This window comes from Octodon degus, unplaced genomic scaffold (assembly GCF_000260255.1).
Source record: "Octodon degus isolate 3935 unplaced genomic scaffold, OctDeg1.0 scaffold00005, whole genome shotgun sequence".
NCBI classification, from domain to species: domain Eukaryota; kingdom Metazoa; phylum Chordata; class Mammalia; order Rodentia; family Octodontidae; genus Octodon; species Octodon degus.
The window spans coordinates 29,006,966-29,023,100 of NW_004524581.1; the positions used below are offsets into that span (position 1 = coordinate 29,006,966).

The following is a 16,135-nucleotide window of genomic DNA, read 5'->3' on the forward strand; positions in this document are numbered from 1 at the left end:
CAGGGCCCAAAGTTCAGAAGGTGTTTTTTTTTTTTTTTCTGCTTAGGACCACTAAACAGATTATTTGACTGAATGAAGTAGGCCTTATAAATTGATATTCACTGTAAACAATTCTTGGAAGTGGGCATAGTGGTGCACACCTGTAATCCCAGCACTCCAGAAGCTGAGGCAGGAGGATTACCAGAAGTTTAAAGCCAGCCTGAGCAAGACTGTCTCAAAAAAAAACCACAAAAAACAAGTGTTTGGGCTGTTGGATTGCTTCCTCACATGTCAAGATGTTTGGCTCCTTTTTTCTTTGTTGGTTATATTCCCTACCCAAGATTTATAATCTGTATATCTTATACCCAAAGAGTTATTGCCTGGCTACTAGTGTTCTGGGAGTTGAGTTAAACAAAAAGATACTTCAGCATATTTAATTTTCTAGTTTTTAAAGTAGTACTCTCCCTTTGGCTGTAGGCATCCTCTAGGATCCTTGTTAGTTCCATTCCAGAGAATAAACCAGGTAGTCATTGGGCCAGGAAAGGGAGTGTTAGACAACGTCACATACTTCCTTCCCCCCCTCCCCAGCTCTGTTCCTTAAAAAGATGTTTTAGACTCCTGCCTGGGCTGATTCCCACCCTCAGCCCCACCTCAGAGACAAGCAGATTCCACCTCATTTGGAGCATTGTGAGGAGGAGTAATGTGGTGTAAAAAAACAAAACACATACAGTGGCTTTTTTGGGTCAAAAGAGATACTTAACCTGTTGTCCCAGTTTTCCAGCTTATAAATTTTATTGCTTTTACTTTGCTATTCTCTGTGTCAGATTAAGTCATTTCAGGCTCATTGTCTGCCTGACCCCCACTGAAAAAACTACTTTCCTCTCTGGGTTACCCATCTCAGCTAGCTCTAAGTCTCTGGATCAAAGTTCTTTCAGCTTTCTTTAATCTTTTGGTCTCCCCCATGTAACCACAGAATTTTTAAATTCTGCTTATTCTTTTAGTGAATGTCCTCTGACTTAATTCTTCCCCACAACCATTGTTCAGATTTCCAGTGCTATCTTTAAATCTGGCCACAAGATCACTGCAGCGATGCCCTCAGCTATCGTGCAGTCTCACGGTCCTGTTCACAAGTGTGCAGTAGCGCGCTCCCCTGTGTCTGGCAGAGGGAGTCGGCTTGGTAGTTTGGTGTTTGTTGCTCTTTCTGTTAAACTTTCTACCTGAAGCTCTCTTCCTAATTTTTCCTTTCTGTAATACAATGTTTGTTGTTTTTTTTTTAATTTCAACAAGATTAGAGATTGTTAAATAAAAAAGACTGTTATCATGACTTTCCTGTACAGATTTTTGGTATTTTCCTTTGTATAATTTATATAAAGCTTTTTCATTATTCATTTTTTTGCTTGTCATGGAAAATTTCAGACGTACACAGAAAACTTCTGTGAATAGCACACTCCCGCACCTCTGTGCTCGTGTCACCCACCCATTGTCAGCGCTTGCCAGTCTGCTTTCATCTGTATCTCCTTTTTGTTTTCTGTTTCTTGAAAGTTTCCCTTTGTAGTTCAGGTGTAGCCTCCGTTGGCCTCCAGACTCTTGGCACACCTCCTGCTCGTCATCTCTGCACACTGGGGTTTGCATCTGTATCTCAGCCTTACCACGTTTCTTGGATGGTTGGAAGTATTTCCCAGATATCTTAGTTCACTTGTAAATATGGTTTTTTGAGAGATTATTCTTTTTGGTAACTTGACACCATTGTCACACCTGGGAAAAAAGGATACAATTTAGTTTCCATAGTTCCCCTATACAAATTCTTTTAACTTTGTGTTTGAAACAGGATCCAAACAAAATCCACACATACAAAATTATGTTCTCTCTTAGCTTACCTTTTGTTTGTTCTTTTTTTTTGAGACAGAGCTCAGTGTGTAGTTGAGGCTGGCTTTGAACTTTTGAACTTCCAATAGTCCTCTTATCTCAGCCTCCCAAGTGCTAGGATTAGAGTGTGGGTCACCATGCCCAGGTTTCAATGACTTTGACTTTAAAAGTTTCTCCATTTGATCCATTTTATTCATGAAACACCCAACAGGTGTTTGTTTGTTTTTTTGTTTGTTTTTTGGTTTTTTTAACTGCCTGTTCACAGCTTAATGTTTTCTGTTTTTCTAAGATTAGTGTGTTTAATTGTTGAGGTACAATTTACTAATTGTAGGCAAATGAGCAACATAATTTTTGGATTTTTTCCCCCCTGCAAACTGGGGATTGAACTCAGGCCCTTGCGCTTGCCAGGGAAGCACTTACTCTACTGAGCCATCTTCCCGGCCCCAAGCAACATAATTTTTGTTTGAGGTAATTTTTCATTTTCTGTGCAACTGTTGCTCACTAAATTATGCATCAAACTAAATATGTATCAATATTAAATTTGGATTCATCTGTTGGCAAAGATAATATAGAGGCAGTGAGTATGGCAAAGGAATATTTCAAGCTAACATCAATGACATTTGAGAAATTAGCTGATTGGAAGTTTTAGGGGGAAATCTAGTCATTTTATTCCATTATTAAGCAGTCCTAACTTGTTACTTCTTAGATTATGAATTTTTAAATGCTGTTTCCTTTTCCATTTGCTCAGCACAAACACTTCACTGAAGATATTCAAACAAGGCAGTATCGCTCCCTGGAAGTTCTGATAGGATCTGGCTATAATACCCCAGCTGACATCTGGAGCACGGCATGCATGGTAATGTCTGGTCACCCTTGGCCTTCACTTGTCATGTGGTAATTTCAGACCCTTGTCTGTCTGCTAATTTCAGTAGACCAACATGTTAGCAAGCAGAAAAAGAACTGATAGGTGACTTAGCACAGAAACTAAATCCTTTGTCCAGAGAAGTCTGAATTGAAAGCAGTTGCTATGAGGCATTGTTGGCTTGGATTGGAAAGGAAAGTACTTACACTGTTTAGCATTGATCTCTTTGCAGAATTGAGTATCTCCACATTTTTACAACTCATAAGGTATAAAGCACAGTCGTTCATGGATTCATAAATTGCTTCTTTTTCCCTAATGAGTAACTACAGAGGTAGTCAACATTTAGTTGATGCTAAATGATTTCACAAGTAGCTTTACATTGAAATGTGGTGTAGCGTTTCCTGAAATGGAGTATATGCCTCATGATCCTCCCTCCTTTACCAGTCTGTCTTGTACATTTGTTTACTTGTTTCTCTCCCATAAGTTTATAGCATTGTACCAGCAGGAATCTTCTCTAGGTTTGGCTGGCATGTTTTGAGTAGGAACTTGCAGTACATTTCTAATGCTAACCCAGAGTGTTTGCAGAGCTGATGGATTAGGGTATAGTTTCCCACAAGAATGCCTTTGTTTTCAACTCTGGCCTTCAGTTTCGGAATCCACAAGCTGCAGCACTTCTGAGCAGCTAGCTATAAATTTAGAAGTTTCTGCTACCCTTTCTGAAAGTACTAGGTTTACAGTTTCATTATAAAGATTACAAAACAAGATGAGATACATAGGGTGAGTCTGAGAGAGTACCAGATGGGAAGCTGCCGTGCATTCAGGATACAGAGATACTGGTATGTGTCACCTGCAAAGGAAGTTCACTCAGCCTCCGATACTGAGATTTCATTAGCTAGAGATGTTCCAACTTACTGGCCATGTGACTGTGCTCATTGTGCAGCCCCTTTCCCTGGAGATTGGGAGGCCAGAAAACCCCAACCTTCTAATCAATACTTGGTCTTGATCTTCTCACCATTTATCTAGGGGTCCTGCCATCTGGCGTCTTGATAATGTAGAGGTTCTGTCCAAGAGTCAATAACATTCTGAATGACTCTGAACTCTTGGAAATTCCAAGGGTCTAAAGGCTTCCAGGAAACAGGGATAAAGATCGAACATTATATTTATATGACAGTAGGTAATAAGTACTAACAACCAATCAAATGAATTAACAGAAGTGTACAGTAAGCCCTCAATTAATATTTAGTATTCTGGGGGAAAAGTGAGAAAAAGGACAAATTGGCAACTCCAAACTATTTTAGCATATATGTGCTACTGAAGCAAGCAAGTCTCCAAACTGTTTTAAAACCTTTTGTCTTTAAATGTAGTAAAGGCCATGTTGTTGACGTGGTAGGGCCATATAAAGTACATCCTTGTGTATACCTCTAAAGATAAAGGTCTGCCTGAAGTTAGGTAAGTTTGGGTAAATAAAGCACCATGCAAAGACCCCGAGTTCAACCCCAATATTGTAAAAGGAAACAGAGAGGCTTTATGCAAATAAGGTTCTTAGTAATGAATTATTTGCTGCAAGAAAGTGAAAACTTTGGTTTCTTTTTTACATTCACATTCCTGTTTTGTTTGAGGACAGGCAGCCCTGCTTGTTAGTTTTCAGTGTTAGGTAAGGCAAGATGATAAAGCAGAAAATAGCCTTACCCCATAGTTCACATGGAATTTTCTTGAGCAAGGGGTAGAAAGCACTTACCTGACATGAGATAATACCATGGAAAACTTGAGCCCTATTCTTAAATTTCTCTCATTCTGCCAGTAAACATGGAAAACATTGCTTTAATTTTGGTCAGAAATAAACCCTGGCCTATCAGAAACGCCCAGAAGGATGGATCATCCTACATCCAGTGCAGGTAGTTGTCAGAAAGGTTAGGACCCTTTCTGAGATGTAGAGGCAAGTTGAGAGGTTACTTACCAAGTAGGAAGGCATTAAAAATTAAACATCGCCATCTCCAAACACTGGCCTGGGTACAAAGCACCTAACTGACAGGATGAGATCATCTTCCCTTTTACTGGCCTTTTCTCTCCTGCAGTGGGAAAAACACATACTGTTCCCAGTTCTCTACCTTCTGTAACTACTTTTTTGTAGTAATTATATTCTGGGTCCTTTCCTTCTCATTTTTTATTTTTTCATCTCTAAAATTCAGGACAGTGATTGCCTAACAAGCTGGAAGCCCTGGGTTCGGTCCTTGGCACCAAAAACAAAAAATAAACCTCCTCTAAAATTCAGGATGGGCTGGGGAGATGGCTCAGTGGAATAAGCGCTTCTCTGGCAAGCACAAGGGCCTGAGTTCAATCCCTGGTTCCGCAAAAAAAAAGCTTAAAATTCAGGACAGGAGCCGGGGAGATGGCTCAGTAAGCGCTTCCATGGCAAGCACGAGGGCCCGAGTTCAATCCCCAGTTCTGCCAAAAAAATTAAAATAAATTTAGGACAGGATTTGTGGGGAGTTCAGTGGATGCAGCTATACATATTTAGAAGATAGAGCAAAGTACATCTTTTTATTATTGCTGAGTGACAATAGTAAAAAACTAGAGTACAGTTTTCATTTTTACTCAAGTATTTGGAGCAATGGAAGTGTAACAGATGGGCGCAAAGGGGATTTATCCTATTTCATCTGTCTAGAACTTGAAAGGCCGTTGAAAGGCTGAAAACTGTCAGAATTTATAATTTGACCCTTTTGCTTCACCATCGCCAATCCCAGATTAGTTGCCTGAAAGGCAGAAAAGTCTGTATGATACAGTAGCTGTTTTGAAACTTCCATTATCATATTGAGCTCACTTACTGGGCCGGCCAGATGGCTCAGCAGACCAAGCACCTGCTTAGGCAGGGTGCACTAGCTGGGGTTCGGTCCCCAGCAGGCTGTAAGCCCAGGGCTTGGGAGGCTGAAAATCCCAGTTCTCTAGGAGAATCACTACAAGCCCAGTCTATGTAGTGAGACCCAGTAGATCCTGTAATACATAAAATAAAAATAAAAATGATTATCATATTGAACTCTACTTATAAGAGATTTTGAAAAAGTTAAATAAAAGTTAAGATCTCTTCTGGTGTGCTTCTGCTTCATAATGAGCTGAACAACATAAAATAAGCTCTACTGCCCAAGAAACCGTAGCCTCCCTGGCATTTAGAGACAAGTGTTTGGTTCCTGAAGTTCTGGCAGCGTGGCCTCGCTCTGGGCCGTGGTACAGGCAGGCAAGCAGTACGGTTTAGAGAAAGGCTACCTTGTCATGAATGCACCTCCCCTTCTTGGGATGATCTGGAGTATGACCATAACAGCACTTTCATATTAATGGGACTTTTTTGTTTGTTTGGTCTTGGTTTCGTTTTTGTCATTTGTTGCAATATTAGTCCTAGAGATTCAACCCAGGAACTGTAGACTGAGCTACGTCCCTCAGCCCTTTTGCTCACTTTTTCATTTTGAGACTGAGTAGGAGTAAGTTGTCAGAGTAAATGTCCAACCAGAGCTCAAACTCTTGATCCTCCTGTCTCAGCCTTCCAGATGCTAGAGTTACAGGGATGCTCTACCATGCCTGGCTAATAAGGCCATTTGTTTGGGTTTTTTTGAAAATCCACTTATAATCAGTGAGAAATTGTTGTGCTTACTATCTAGATGCTGTCCTTTCCATACTTCTTGACACTTATTCCAAAAGAAATCACCTAAAGCCCCCTGGAACACTATCTAGTATGCAAGAGGTTTTCGTGTCTTTCTTGTCCTGGCTGTGATGGTACTGACCTGGTACGAGGGCTGAACTGCCCTGGGGGTCTGTTGTTAGCGTGGGGTTTTCTGATTGACATGTAATAACAGCATACAGAGAGTAGAGCGGCTTTTCAGCAAACATATGCAGTGTATAGTGATCACATTTGAGTTGTTACTGTGTGCGTGACTATACCATGGACGTCATTTCTTTGTGGTTAAAACGTTCAAAATTCTCTCCTTGCTATTTTGAAATATACAAAGTGTTACTTACTCTTCTGGGCCTCAGAGCACTAGAACTTAGATGTATGTATTGCTTTGTACCCATTGTCTAATCTCTTCTTGTTCTCTGCTAGGTTGTTTAGGTTTTATTATTGTAACTTGTTCTTTCCCCACAGAGTGACACACACATTGGTAAAAAGTGAGTTTTTTTCCTTTTTGTTTTAGAGGTTTTTTTTTTTCCATTTTATTAAAATACAGATGTGAAGGAAAGTTCTTTCTTTTCTTTTAATGTATTTAGCACAAGGTCTACAGGGTCTCACTACACAGATCAGACTCGTAGTGATCCTCCTGTTTTCAGCCTCCCAAGCTCTGGGATTACAGGCATGTGCCACCATGCCCAGCTTGCTCCGGGGCAGAGCCAGCACAGCAGGCAGGGGATTGAACCTACCCCTTCCTCTGCTAAAGCAGGTGCTTTAATCTGCTGAGCTGTCTGGCAGGCCCGGAAAATTCTTCAGTGATAAACTTTTTTTAAAAATGGTCACCTATAGGTTTTTTTCAAGGAAAAAGAAATGTGATACTGAGTCAGATTTTGGAAGGCTTTGGGTTTTTTTATACTTTTGTATATTTTCTTTTTTTTTTTTTTGTAGGCCTTTGAATTGGCTACTGGTGATTATTTATTTGAGCCTCATTCAGGAGAAGAGTACACCCGAGATGAAGGTGAGTCCCCTCGATTATGTCTGTGTGTGGCTAACATCATTTACTCATCATGCGCCCGATAAACACACGCCCTTCTCCTTCCCAAATTCCGTGTCACCTATACCAGATAGCTCTTAGAAAATACTACAGAGCTCTCATACTCTCATACAAGGTTAGACAGAGTCACGAATTGCTTAAGCTCTAAGACAGAGATTCAGTCTTTACCTAGCTTGAATTTACCTTATCATCAACTTCTTGCTCATTTGTGCTTCCAACTTTATTTGGAGCTCAGTAATTATAATCTGTGAACACTAGTTGAGTGCAGAGGCTGTGTTAATATAAATCATGTAACACCAGGATTTTCATTTTTCGTTTTATTTTTTTTTTTTTTATTGTAGGACAGGGTGGACGGGGTCTCACTGTGTAGATTGGACTTTAGTGATCTGCCTGTTTACAAGCCTCTCAAGAGCTGGGATTGCAGGCGTATGCCACCATGCCCAGTATCAATCGCCCGTCTCAGTGAACCTTGGGGCAGGCCCAGGGATCGAGCTCCTGGTGCCTGCATCTGCCTAAGCAGGTGCATTAATCCACTGAGCTATTTGGCCGGCCCTCTTTTAAAATGTTACTGATAATTAGAATTCCACTTAAAAACAAAATATAATGGGTGACATTTTGTGGTACCCTGTGGGAAGAGCCAGGCTGTCAGGCTGCTCCATCTGAGAGGCCCTGGGAGCAGACAGCTGGGTCTCATTTTCCTTTGTGAGCCATCCATGTAACTACTGGAGTTAATGTGAATGAGGGGAAAAAAATGGTTAGAGAAATGTTTGATCATTTTATGCTGTATGGGGAACATTTGTCTTGCTTACAGGCATAAGGAGGGTCTCTGTGCGGGAGCAGAAGCGCAGTCCAGTGAAGAACATGTGCTTCCTGAGCTCCCGCCAGGCACACTCTGCTCCTCAACATGCCCCCTCGAGTATTCATAGGAATGTTAGAGTAGGTTAGCTGCTAATGTGCCCCAAACTGTTGTTTGGGAGACATTGAGCTAATTCCCGTAGCTAAGTGCCTATTTTGGTAGGTATGGTTTGGACATGTTCATATCTGTGTGTGATATTTATGCATGCCTCTTCTTAGAAGGTACTGTAATTACTACCCTTATGCATACTTGGTTCCCCCCCTTTCTTTGTGTGGGGGTCGTCCCCCCCCCCCCCCCGGTTATAAGTTTAGAGTTACGTGTTGATAGTGTTTTTTAAATGCCCTGACATCTGTTTGGGAGGAGCAGTTCATTTCTTTTCTCTTACTACCCCTGGTTATAAATATTAATGTATGTAGCAGTATACACATACTAGCTAGAATTAGATTGACTAGGACCCAAAATTAAATTATATATTTAAAAAATCCCAAGAACGAAACAGGGCCAGGTATATAGCTCAGCACCTTCCCTAGATATTTAGATCCTAATGTTTCCTTCCTTCATTAATCAGTATTGGTAATCAGTAGATCAAATCCCTTTGTAATATTTTACTTCAATTTAACTTACAAGTGCAGGCTTGATATAGGAAAATTTTAAAAGAATCATTACTAATATACAAGCTTAGCTGACCAGTGAGATAGCTCAGCAGACTAAGTGCCTGCTTTGGCAAACACAGGGACCAGGGTTCAATCGTGGTCCCTCATGCCGCGATGGCCTTGTGCCAGGGCACAAGTCCGGGTGTGGTGACGAATGCCTGTATTCCCAGCACTGGGGAGGCTGAAAACAGGAGGATCACTACAAGTCTGAGCTACATAGTGAGACCTTGTACCAAATACATTTTTTTTAATTGAAATATAGAAGCTTACAGTAAAAGAAACTATAGTCTTAATTAGTCCTTAGTATTCTCATCTTGGTTATTGTTAATGTTAATTTGTGCAAAGACATTTATCTTCAGGTCTTGCCTAACATCAAAAATATCTTGGCAGCCATGTACTTGTAACCAAACATAAATTCAATCAATACTCATAGATTATAGTGAATTTATCGAGCCCTTTTAAAATAACACCACTGAATGCTTTGAGAGAGAGAGAGCCAGTGTCTGTCTGTCTGCGTCTGTGTCTGTGTCTGTGTCTCTGTCTATCTCTCAATGATTTTATAACTATAGGATTATAGATGTTTATAGGGGCCGGGGAGATGGCTCAGTAGAATAAACACTTCCCTGGCTAGTGTAAGGGCCTGAGTTCAATCCCTGGTTCCGCCCTCCCCACCAAACAAACAACAACAGTGTTTATAAAAAGCTCTTGTCTGACTGTGAGGTATTGCTTTTTCAAAACCTCTTCGTATGCTTACTTTCTGTCACCTGAAGCATAAAAGGAGCAGAGCTGCTTTGAGGTTTGAGTGCTGGCTGGGAGCAGGCTCTCCCTCGCTGTCTGCCCACATCCCTGGCAGTCCTTGCAGTCCATATGCATGCTTGGACAGCTACATAAGTCGCTTGGACTTGGAAGTGTGAGTGGCCTACAGTCAATTTGTGCTGACTTCTAATTTGTTAAGAACTGTGATGGGTGGGGACCTCTGGGTTGAACACAGTTAGGTATGGGTTATCATTTGAGTTCCAGCATTTAGTCCTAAAGCTTTAGTAGGCCATTTCATTTTTCTGAAGTTACATTTTTCGCATCTTTAAAATAAGGTACAGAATGGCTGTAAAAACTTAGTCGTATGTGAGTTAACTATGTCAAACTGTGACTTTGTCATGAGCGCTCCTGAGTGCAGTGATGTATTACCCCTTGAAGCCTAGAACAGTGTTATAAATTAGTAACAGTTCTAAAGCTCCTACAGCACGTTGGCACTCCTTACCTTAAAACTCACCTGAATATATAAACACAATAAAAGCAAAGTTAGACATAGACCTCAAACCCAGAGTGCAGCCTGCTCGCTGTGAGCGGGTGCCAGCCACCTGAAATAATCCCTGGCTTTCCCAGGCTCCCCTTGCGTATCCTTGGTTTTATTTGAGTAACTTTTACACAGCTGGTTCTTGAAAAAACTATTCATAAGCAAAGCTCTTTTCAGCTTGTCCTTGGTCTTGTTCTTCTTGTCCTTCCATTTTAGACCACATTGTGCACATTGTAGAGCTGATAGGCAGAATTCCAGGACACTGCTCTCAGAGAGATAGTCATAGGACTTCACGGAGGTAGAATTGCTAGCCTGAGTTTCCCTCTAGACTCCAGGGATGCAGCTTCAGGAAACTGAGCATCACTCAAGTCCTCAAATTTTTATCTTATTTTATTTTATTATTATTATTATTTTTTTTTTTTTTTGAGTCAGTGTTAGATGGGTATAGTCCACTTCTTCCCATTTAGGATAGAAAGTAAGCCTAGAATGCCTTACAAAGAGGTGTGTGTGTTATTCTTTCTCTTGAATGTCTAGAGCTGCGTTTTTTACTCTTGTTATCTATTCTTTTTTCTCCCCTCTTGAAATGTCTGAAACATGCAGATCACATTGCGTTGATCATAGAACTTCTGGGAAAGGTGCCTCGCAAGCTCATTGTGGCAGGAAAATATTCCAAGGAATTTTTCACCAAAAAAGGTAAAACAAATGTGTGTGTTTCCAGACACTGAGGGGGCAAAAGCGTTTCAGAATGAAAAGGTAGGTACAAACGGGTACGTCTTCCAAATATCCTAAGAAAGGTGAGCTTACCATGATGAATGCTGAAGTGTGATGTAACAGAAAGATGTACAAGGGCGTGGTCAGGGGGACAGAGGCTGGTGGCGGCGCCAGATCCTAGCTGCTGCGCTTCCGCACTGTGTATCCGTGTGCTGGTTTCTCAGTGCAAACAAAAATGTATCTTTGTTTTCAGTTAGTACTGTTGGTGCCTGAGACATAGCCAGTTGCTCACTCTTGCTACAACACTTCTGGAAAATGGACAGATCTGGGCTGGCATCTGATCTAAGAGCTGTCCCTACGGAAGGGAACGGAGTCTAGTTTAAGCTCCTTATGTCAGGAACTACATCTTACCTTTGTATCCTGTCGCCTAACAGAATCACTCTTGACACATGAGTCATATAATGACTTAGCACTTTTCGGTTTTGTAAAATTATCTGATTACATGTTAATGAAAGAAACAATAAAACTCAACTTTGAGTTTTTGAATTGATAATATATTTCTTATGCATTCCAAGTAAAATACATACAGAAACATATCCTAGATGATCTAGAATACCATTGGCCTTTTTTCTCCATTGTGTCATGATTCCCCTTTTCCTTCCCACCTCTGCATGAGTGCTTAGAAAAATGATTTTTCTCAACCCTGGACAGAGGCATCCTCAGAAACATTCATTACTCTTCCCTAAACTTTTTGGATAGGAAAATGGTGACATGCTTCAAAGAATTCTTCCTTATGTGCAAAAGTCAGGTTAAGGGGGGTGTGGGTGTGGGTGTGGGCGTGTGGGTGCGCGCGCGCCAAGTAGGTGATTAAAGAGCTATTTACTGCTCTCAGAAGAGTCCAAATAAATGTCATATGTGAAAAGGTTCTCGGCAGCATTTATTTTAATAGTCATTAATAATTGACCAACTTAGCCAGGCCTAGTGGCTGGCACACACCTGTAATCCCAGCACTGGGAGTCTGAGGCAAAAGGATCACAGGTTTGATCTGGCCTAGGCAACTTAGTAACTTGTTAAACCTAGTTTCAAAATTTAAAAAAGAATGGGAGATATGGCTCAGTGCAAAGGCCCTGGGTTTACTCCCCAAGATTACCAAAAAAGAGACTGTCTTAAAAACTTACCACTTCAGCCGGGCACAACAGTGCATGCTTGTAGTGTCAAGCTAATCAGAAGGCTGAAGTAGGAGGACCACCTGAGCCCAAGAGTTTTTGACCACTTTACAACATTGCAAGACCCTGTCTCCCCTAAGTGTCACCTCAGGGCTGGAGTGTAGAAGTGGAGGACTTGCATGGCATTCACAAGGCCCCGAGTTCAGTCTGCAGCTCAAATCACTTAAGAAGCAGTTACGTTGATGTTTCTGTGTATGATGCTACTATATCTGAAATCCATATAGGGTTCTTTTGATCTTGTTACTTTTATTCATGTTGACCTGGTGTTACCTATTTTTTAATCACTGCCTCATTTTGAAGCAACTTTACTAGATTACTGAGGCCTCCCTGCAAAAAAAAAGCACAAGCAAAGTACGGTTTGGGGATTTGTTTGTGGTGCTGGGGATGAACCCAGGGCCTCATACAAGCCACACAAATGCTCTACTGCGTGACTATATTCCTGGCCCTTTTCATTTTTCTTTGATATGGGGTCTTGCCATATTGCCCAGGCTGGCCGTGAATTTGCAATCCTCCTGCTTCTGCTCTCTGAGTAGCTGACATTACAGGGCAAATTCTTAATATATGAAATAGCCTAGCTGTGACATCATGTCAGACCATGTACAGACCTTGTATATGAGGATGTAGGCATTTAGTATTTACTGTAGTAAATAACTAGCTCCTGATTTCCAGGCATACCCTCATTGAATTGGGACCAGAAAATTCTGGAATAGAGGGAAAAAACATTGCAAGTTTTTAGGACTGTATGAAAAATGAGGCATTTCTTAAGATTAGAGAAGTGTTTCATGAATGGAACATTAGATTCTGGTCGCAATCTTTATAGACTGCCGGGTTAGTTCCTGGATTTCCAAAGAGAATCTTACCACTTGTTGGTCAGTTTCTTTTGTACTGTCTTCACCACAGGTGACCTGAAACATATCACGAAGCTGAAACCCTGGGGCCTTTTTGAGGTTCTGGTGGAGAAGTATGAGTGGTCTCAGGAAGAGGCGGCTGGCTTCACAGACTTCTTACTGCCCATGTTGGAGCTCATCCCCGAGAAGAGAGCCACCGCTGCCGAGTGTCTCCGGCATCCTTGGCTCAACTCCTAAGCCCCAGCCCAGGCCCACAGCAGCAGAGATCACTACACTGACTGTCCACTCTCATCTCCAGGCATTTTCCAATTTTCAGGGTGAAGCCCTTTCTTCAAGGGTTTCTAGATTTCTTTTTTCTTAATCCAGTATGTTTATTTGGGTTTGCATACTTGACCCCAACTGCCTTTGGGTGTCCCCGGTGAATTTGGCCTTGGTGGGGCTTGCCAAAGACTAATGGACTAAAAATGTACAACAGTCTCTTACCCTCTGCCCTTGCCTTTCCATCAGGGTATCCTGTAAACTATAAGTATCCTCTTTAAAAAGAGCTATGAAGGGGTATGGGCCCATCCTTTTATTCACTGACTCTGAGAGTCAAACTTTCTAGCATATATACTATTGCCAGCATAAGGATGAGGAAGGAGGGGAATGGGTGTCAATTCTGTGTACAACAGAGACATTAAACTTGCTGTATCCAGGCTATGTCAGGTTCCTGGATTGTTTCTGTTGTTCTCTGTTTTTGGTTTTTCCTGCAACTTGTGTAAACACCAAGTTTGAGCACCAGCTTATCAAGTTCAAAGCACTCTCGTATTCCTTTCATCCTTTAGTAACTCTTAAGACTCAGATCTTAAGTCTGACTTTTAATGTAAAGAGAAATGGAACCATTGAATACTCATTTTTTGAGAACCTCAGGTGTTCAAACACTCCTTTCCTATGTGTCTTCAATTACCCTAAAAGCAAGAGGTAATTTAATTGGCCAGCCAGGGATATAGATCAGTGGCACAAGTGCCTGCCTAGCAAATGCAAGGTCCTGAGTTCAATTCCCAGTACAATTTTTTTCTTTCTTTCTTTCTTTCTTTCTTTTTTTTTTTTTTAAATTTTGTTTTTTAAATCCCTGGCTGGCACTTGGGTTTATTGCCCCATAATTAAAAAATCAGAACAACTCCAAATGGAGGTCTTGATTTCAGAGCTGCCCACCGAAGGAGAAAATGTTGTAGAGGTCTGATTCTTTTCCAATCCGTTTTCTGCTTTTATCTACAGCTTTTCATGTTGCCCCAGACTATGATTTTCAGCAGTTTCCCTCTGGGCTTTATTCTCATTTTTTCAGTCTTGGAGTCTTGAATGAAACCCTAGATAAAAGAACCAAGAAGAAGGGTGGGATGGCACTTTTTCCATTGGCTGTTTTTGCCCACTGACTCTAAAGGTTAGCCTTTCTCTGCTGCTATTCCTTATATAATGTAAGTTTATAACTGCAATTTGGAGATGATTGATATGTACTTGAGGCTTTTTCCCCCCTTAATGCAAAAAGGCTTTGTGAATTTCATATTAGGATTGGCCTCTCATAGACTTACCCTGCCATGACATGCTCCTTGGATAATATTGGGCAGTAAAAGAAGGGCAGGACTGGGGTCATAGCCACTTACTCGCATGGATCAAGTGGGCCTTGGAGATTACAGCATTCTCTGGAAGCAGCTCTGGAAATCTTTGCAGAAAGCCAAGAAGGGGCAATGTGAGGCTCTGCTGGCAAGCTACCAGTGAGACTGTCAGATAGCCAACTTCCTGTATGGGAGATTGGAATCCATTTCTGTCACCACCACCAATGACAAGGTAAAAGTGGTGGTGTGGACTCCTTATGCAGTCTTAACTCTTAAATATATTACTCCAAGGAACTGGCAAACCATTCATCGGATCCTTGATTGGTTACTCCTGAAATCAGACGTGTTCCTGTAGGAAGAATTTTAAGTCAGGCTATCTATGCACCTATCAAGAATAGAAAGAACAGATGATCTCAACGGCAGGGAAATTCTTCAACAATCCTAATCTACTCTGGTTTGTCAACTGTATTCACACCTAAAGCAATAGCAGACTTAACTGCAATCTCTCCTACTTTGTAAAATCCCAAATGTGGAATTACAGAATTCTGATGATGATAATTAATGTGAAATAACCAAAAGATGTAAACGAACAGAAGGCTCTATTTTAACAATTGACGTGACAGGAATTTTTAATAGGAGAGAACACCTACAACTTCCTTTTGGAAATTTTTCCCACTAGATAAGGGCTTTGCCCCCTGTTAATTAAGGAGCCCTGTAAATTAGAAGACCTAAAAGGAGGCAAACTGGAGACCTCGATCTTCTGTGCACTCCACAAACCTTTTTTGAGCTCAATCATAACACTGTCAAATTACCATGATCTCACTAAAGGATTTCTATTTGCTGTCAGTTAAAAAATAAAGCCCTGATACATTTTTATTCTTTCTACTGAGTGCACTGTCTGTTTTCTTTACAAATGCAGCACAATAAACAAAGTGTTTAATAACTTACTTGTTTCCAGAAATTTGTTTATTTTTCCCAAATTAATCTGACCCAAAGCAGTTAGAAGAAATTAGTTGAATATTAAATAGGACACTTGTGGGATGTGTGCATGTATGTTTCAAAGTACTAACAGCATAACTTAACGCAAACTGTTCCTAAAGTATTGAGCTGATTAATATTGTATAGATTTTCATACACTTGTCTAATTTACTTCTTAAATTGCTCATGGATCTGCTAGACCAGAGTAAGCATATTTCTAAGGCTTATGATAAGCCTGCCCAGAGAGTTCATGGACTTGCACCAGCAGTGTTGGGAGAGGCCATGTGATTTCATTTTATTCCTGATTACTTTTTCCCTCCCCCGCAAAGAGTACCTTGTTTTCGGTTGCATGTTAGATTGCTAGTGAGGCAAAAATTTTGCTCTGTGGATTTTATTGCCTATATTTGAGTTACCTAAACTACCCAGATTTCTTTTGGAATTCTTCCTTATTTGATGACCTAAGATTTGTTCTTTATTAAAGGTAATGATTTTTGTCATTATTGCTCCATATAGGTTTCCAGGGTTTAATTTGCCTTTCTTTTTTTTTTTTTTTTTTTTTTT

General features: G+C 40.8%; 1 protein-coding gene across 1 annotated transcript in view; it reads left to right on the forward strand.

The window, feature by feature from the left end:
* The window catches only part of Srpk1 (SRSF protein kinase 1), a 69,645-nt gene extending 55,598 nt beyond the window's left edge, over positions 1-14,047 (forward strand). The window contains 4 exon segments of the mRNA XM_023722218.1: positions 2,594-2,701; positions 7,311-7,380; positions 10,820-10,912; positions 13,057-14,047. Of these exon segments, the coding sequence (XP_023577986.1) occupies positions 2,594-2,701; positions 7,311-7,380; positions 10,820-10,912; positions 13,057-13,241 (456 nt within the window). The 3' untranslated portion in view covers positions 13,242-14,047.
* Positions 14,048-16,135: the final 2,088 nt, after the last annotated feature.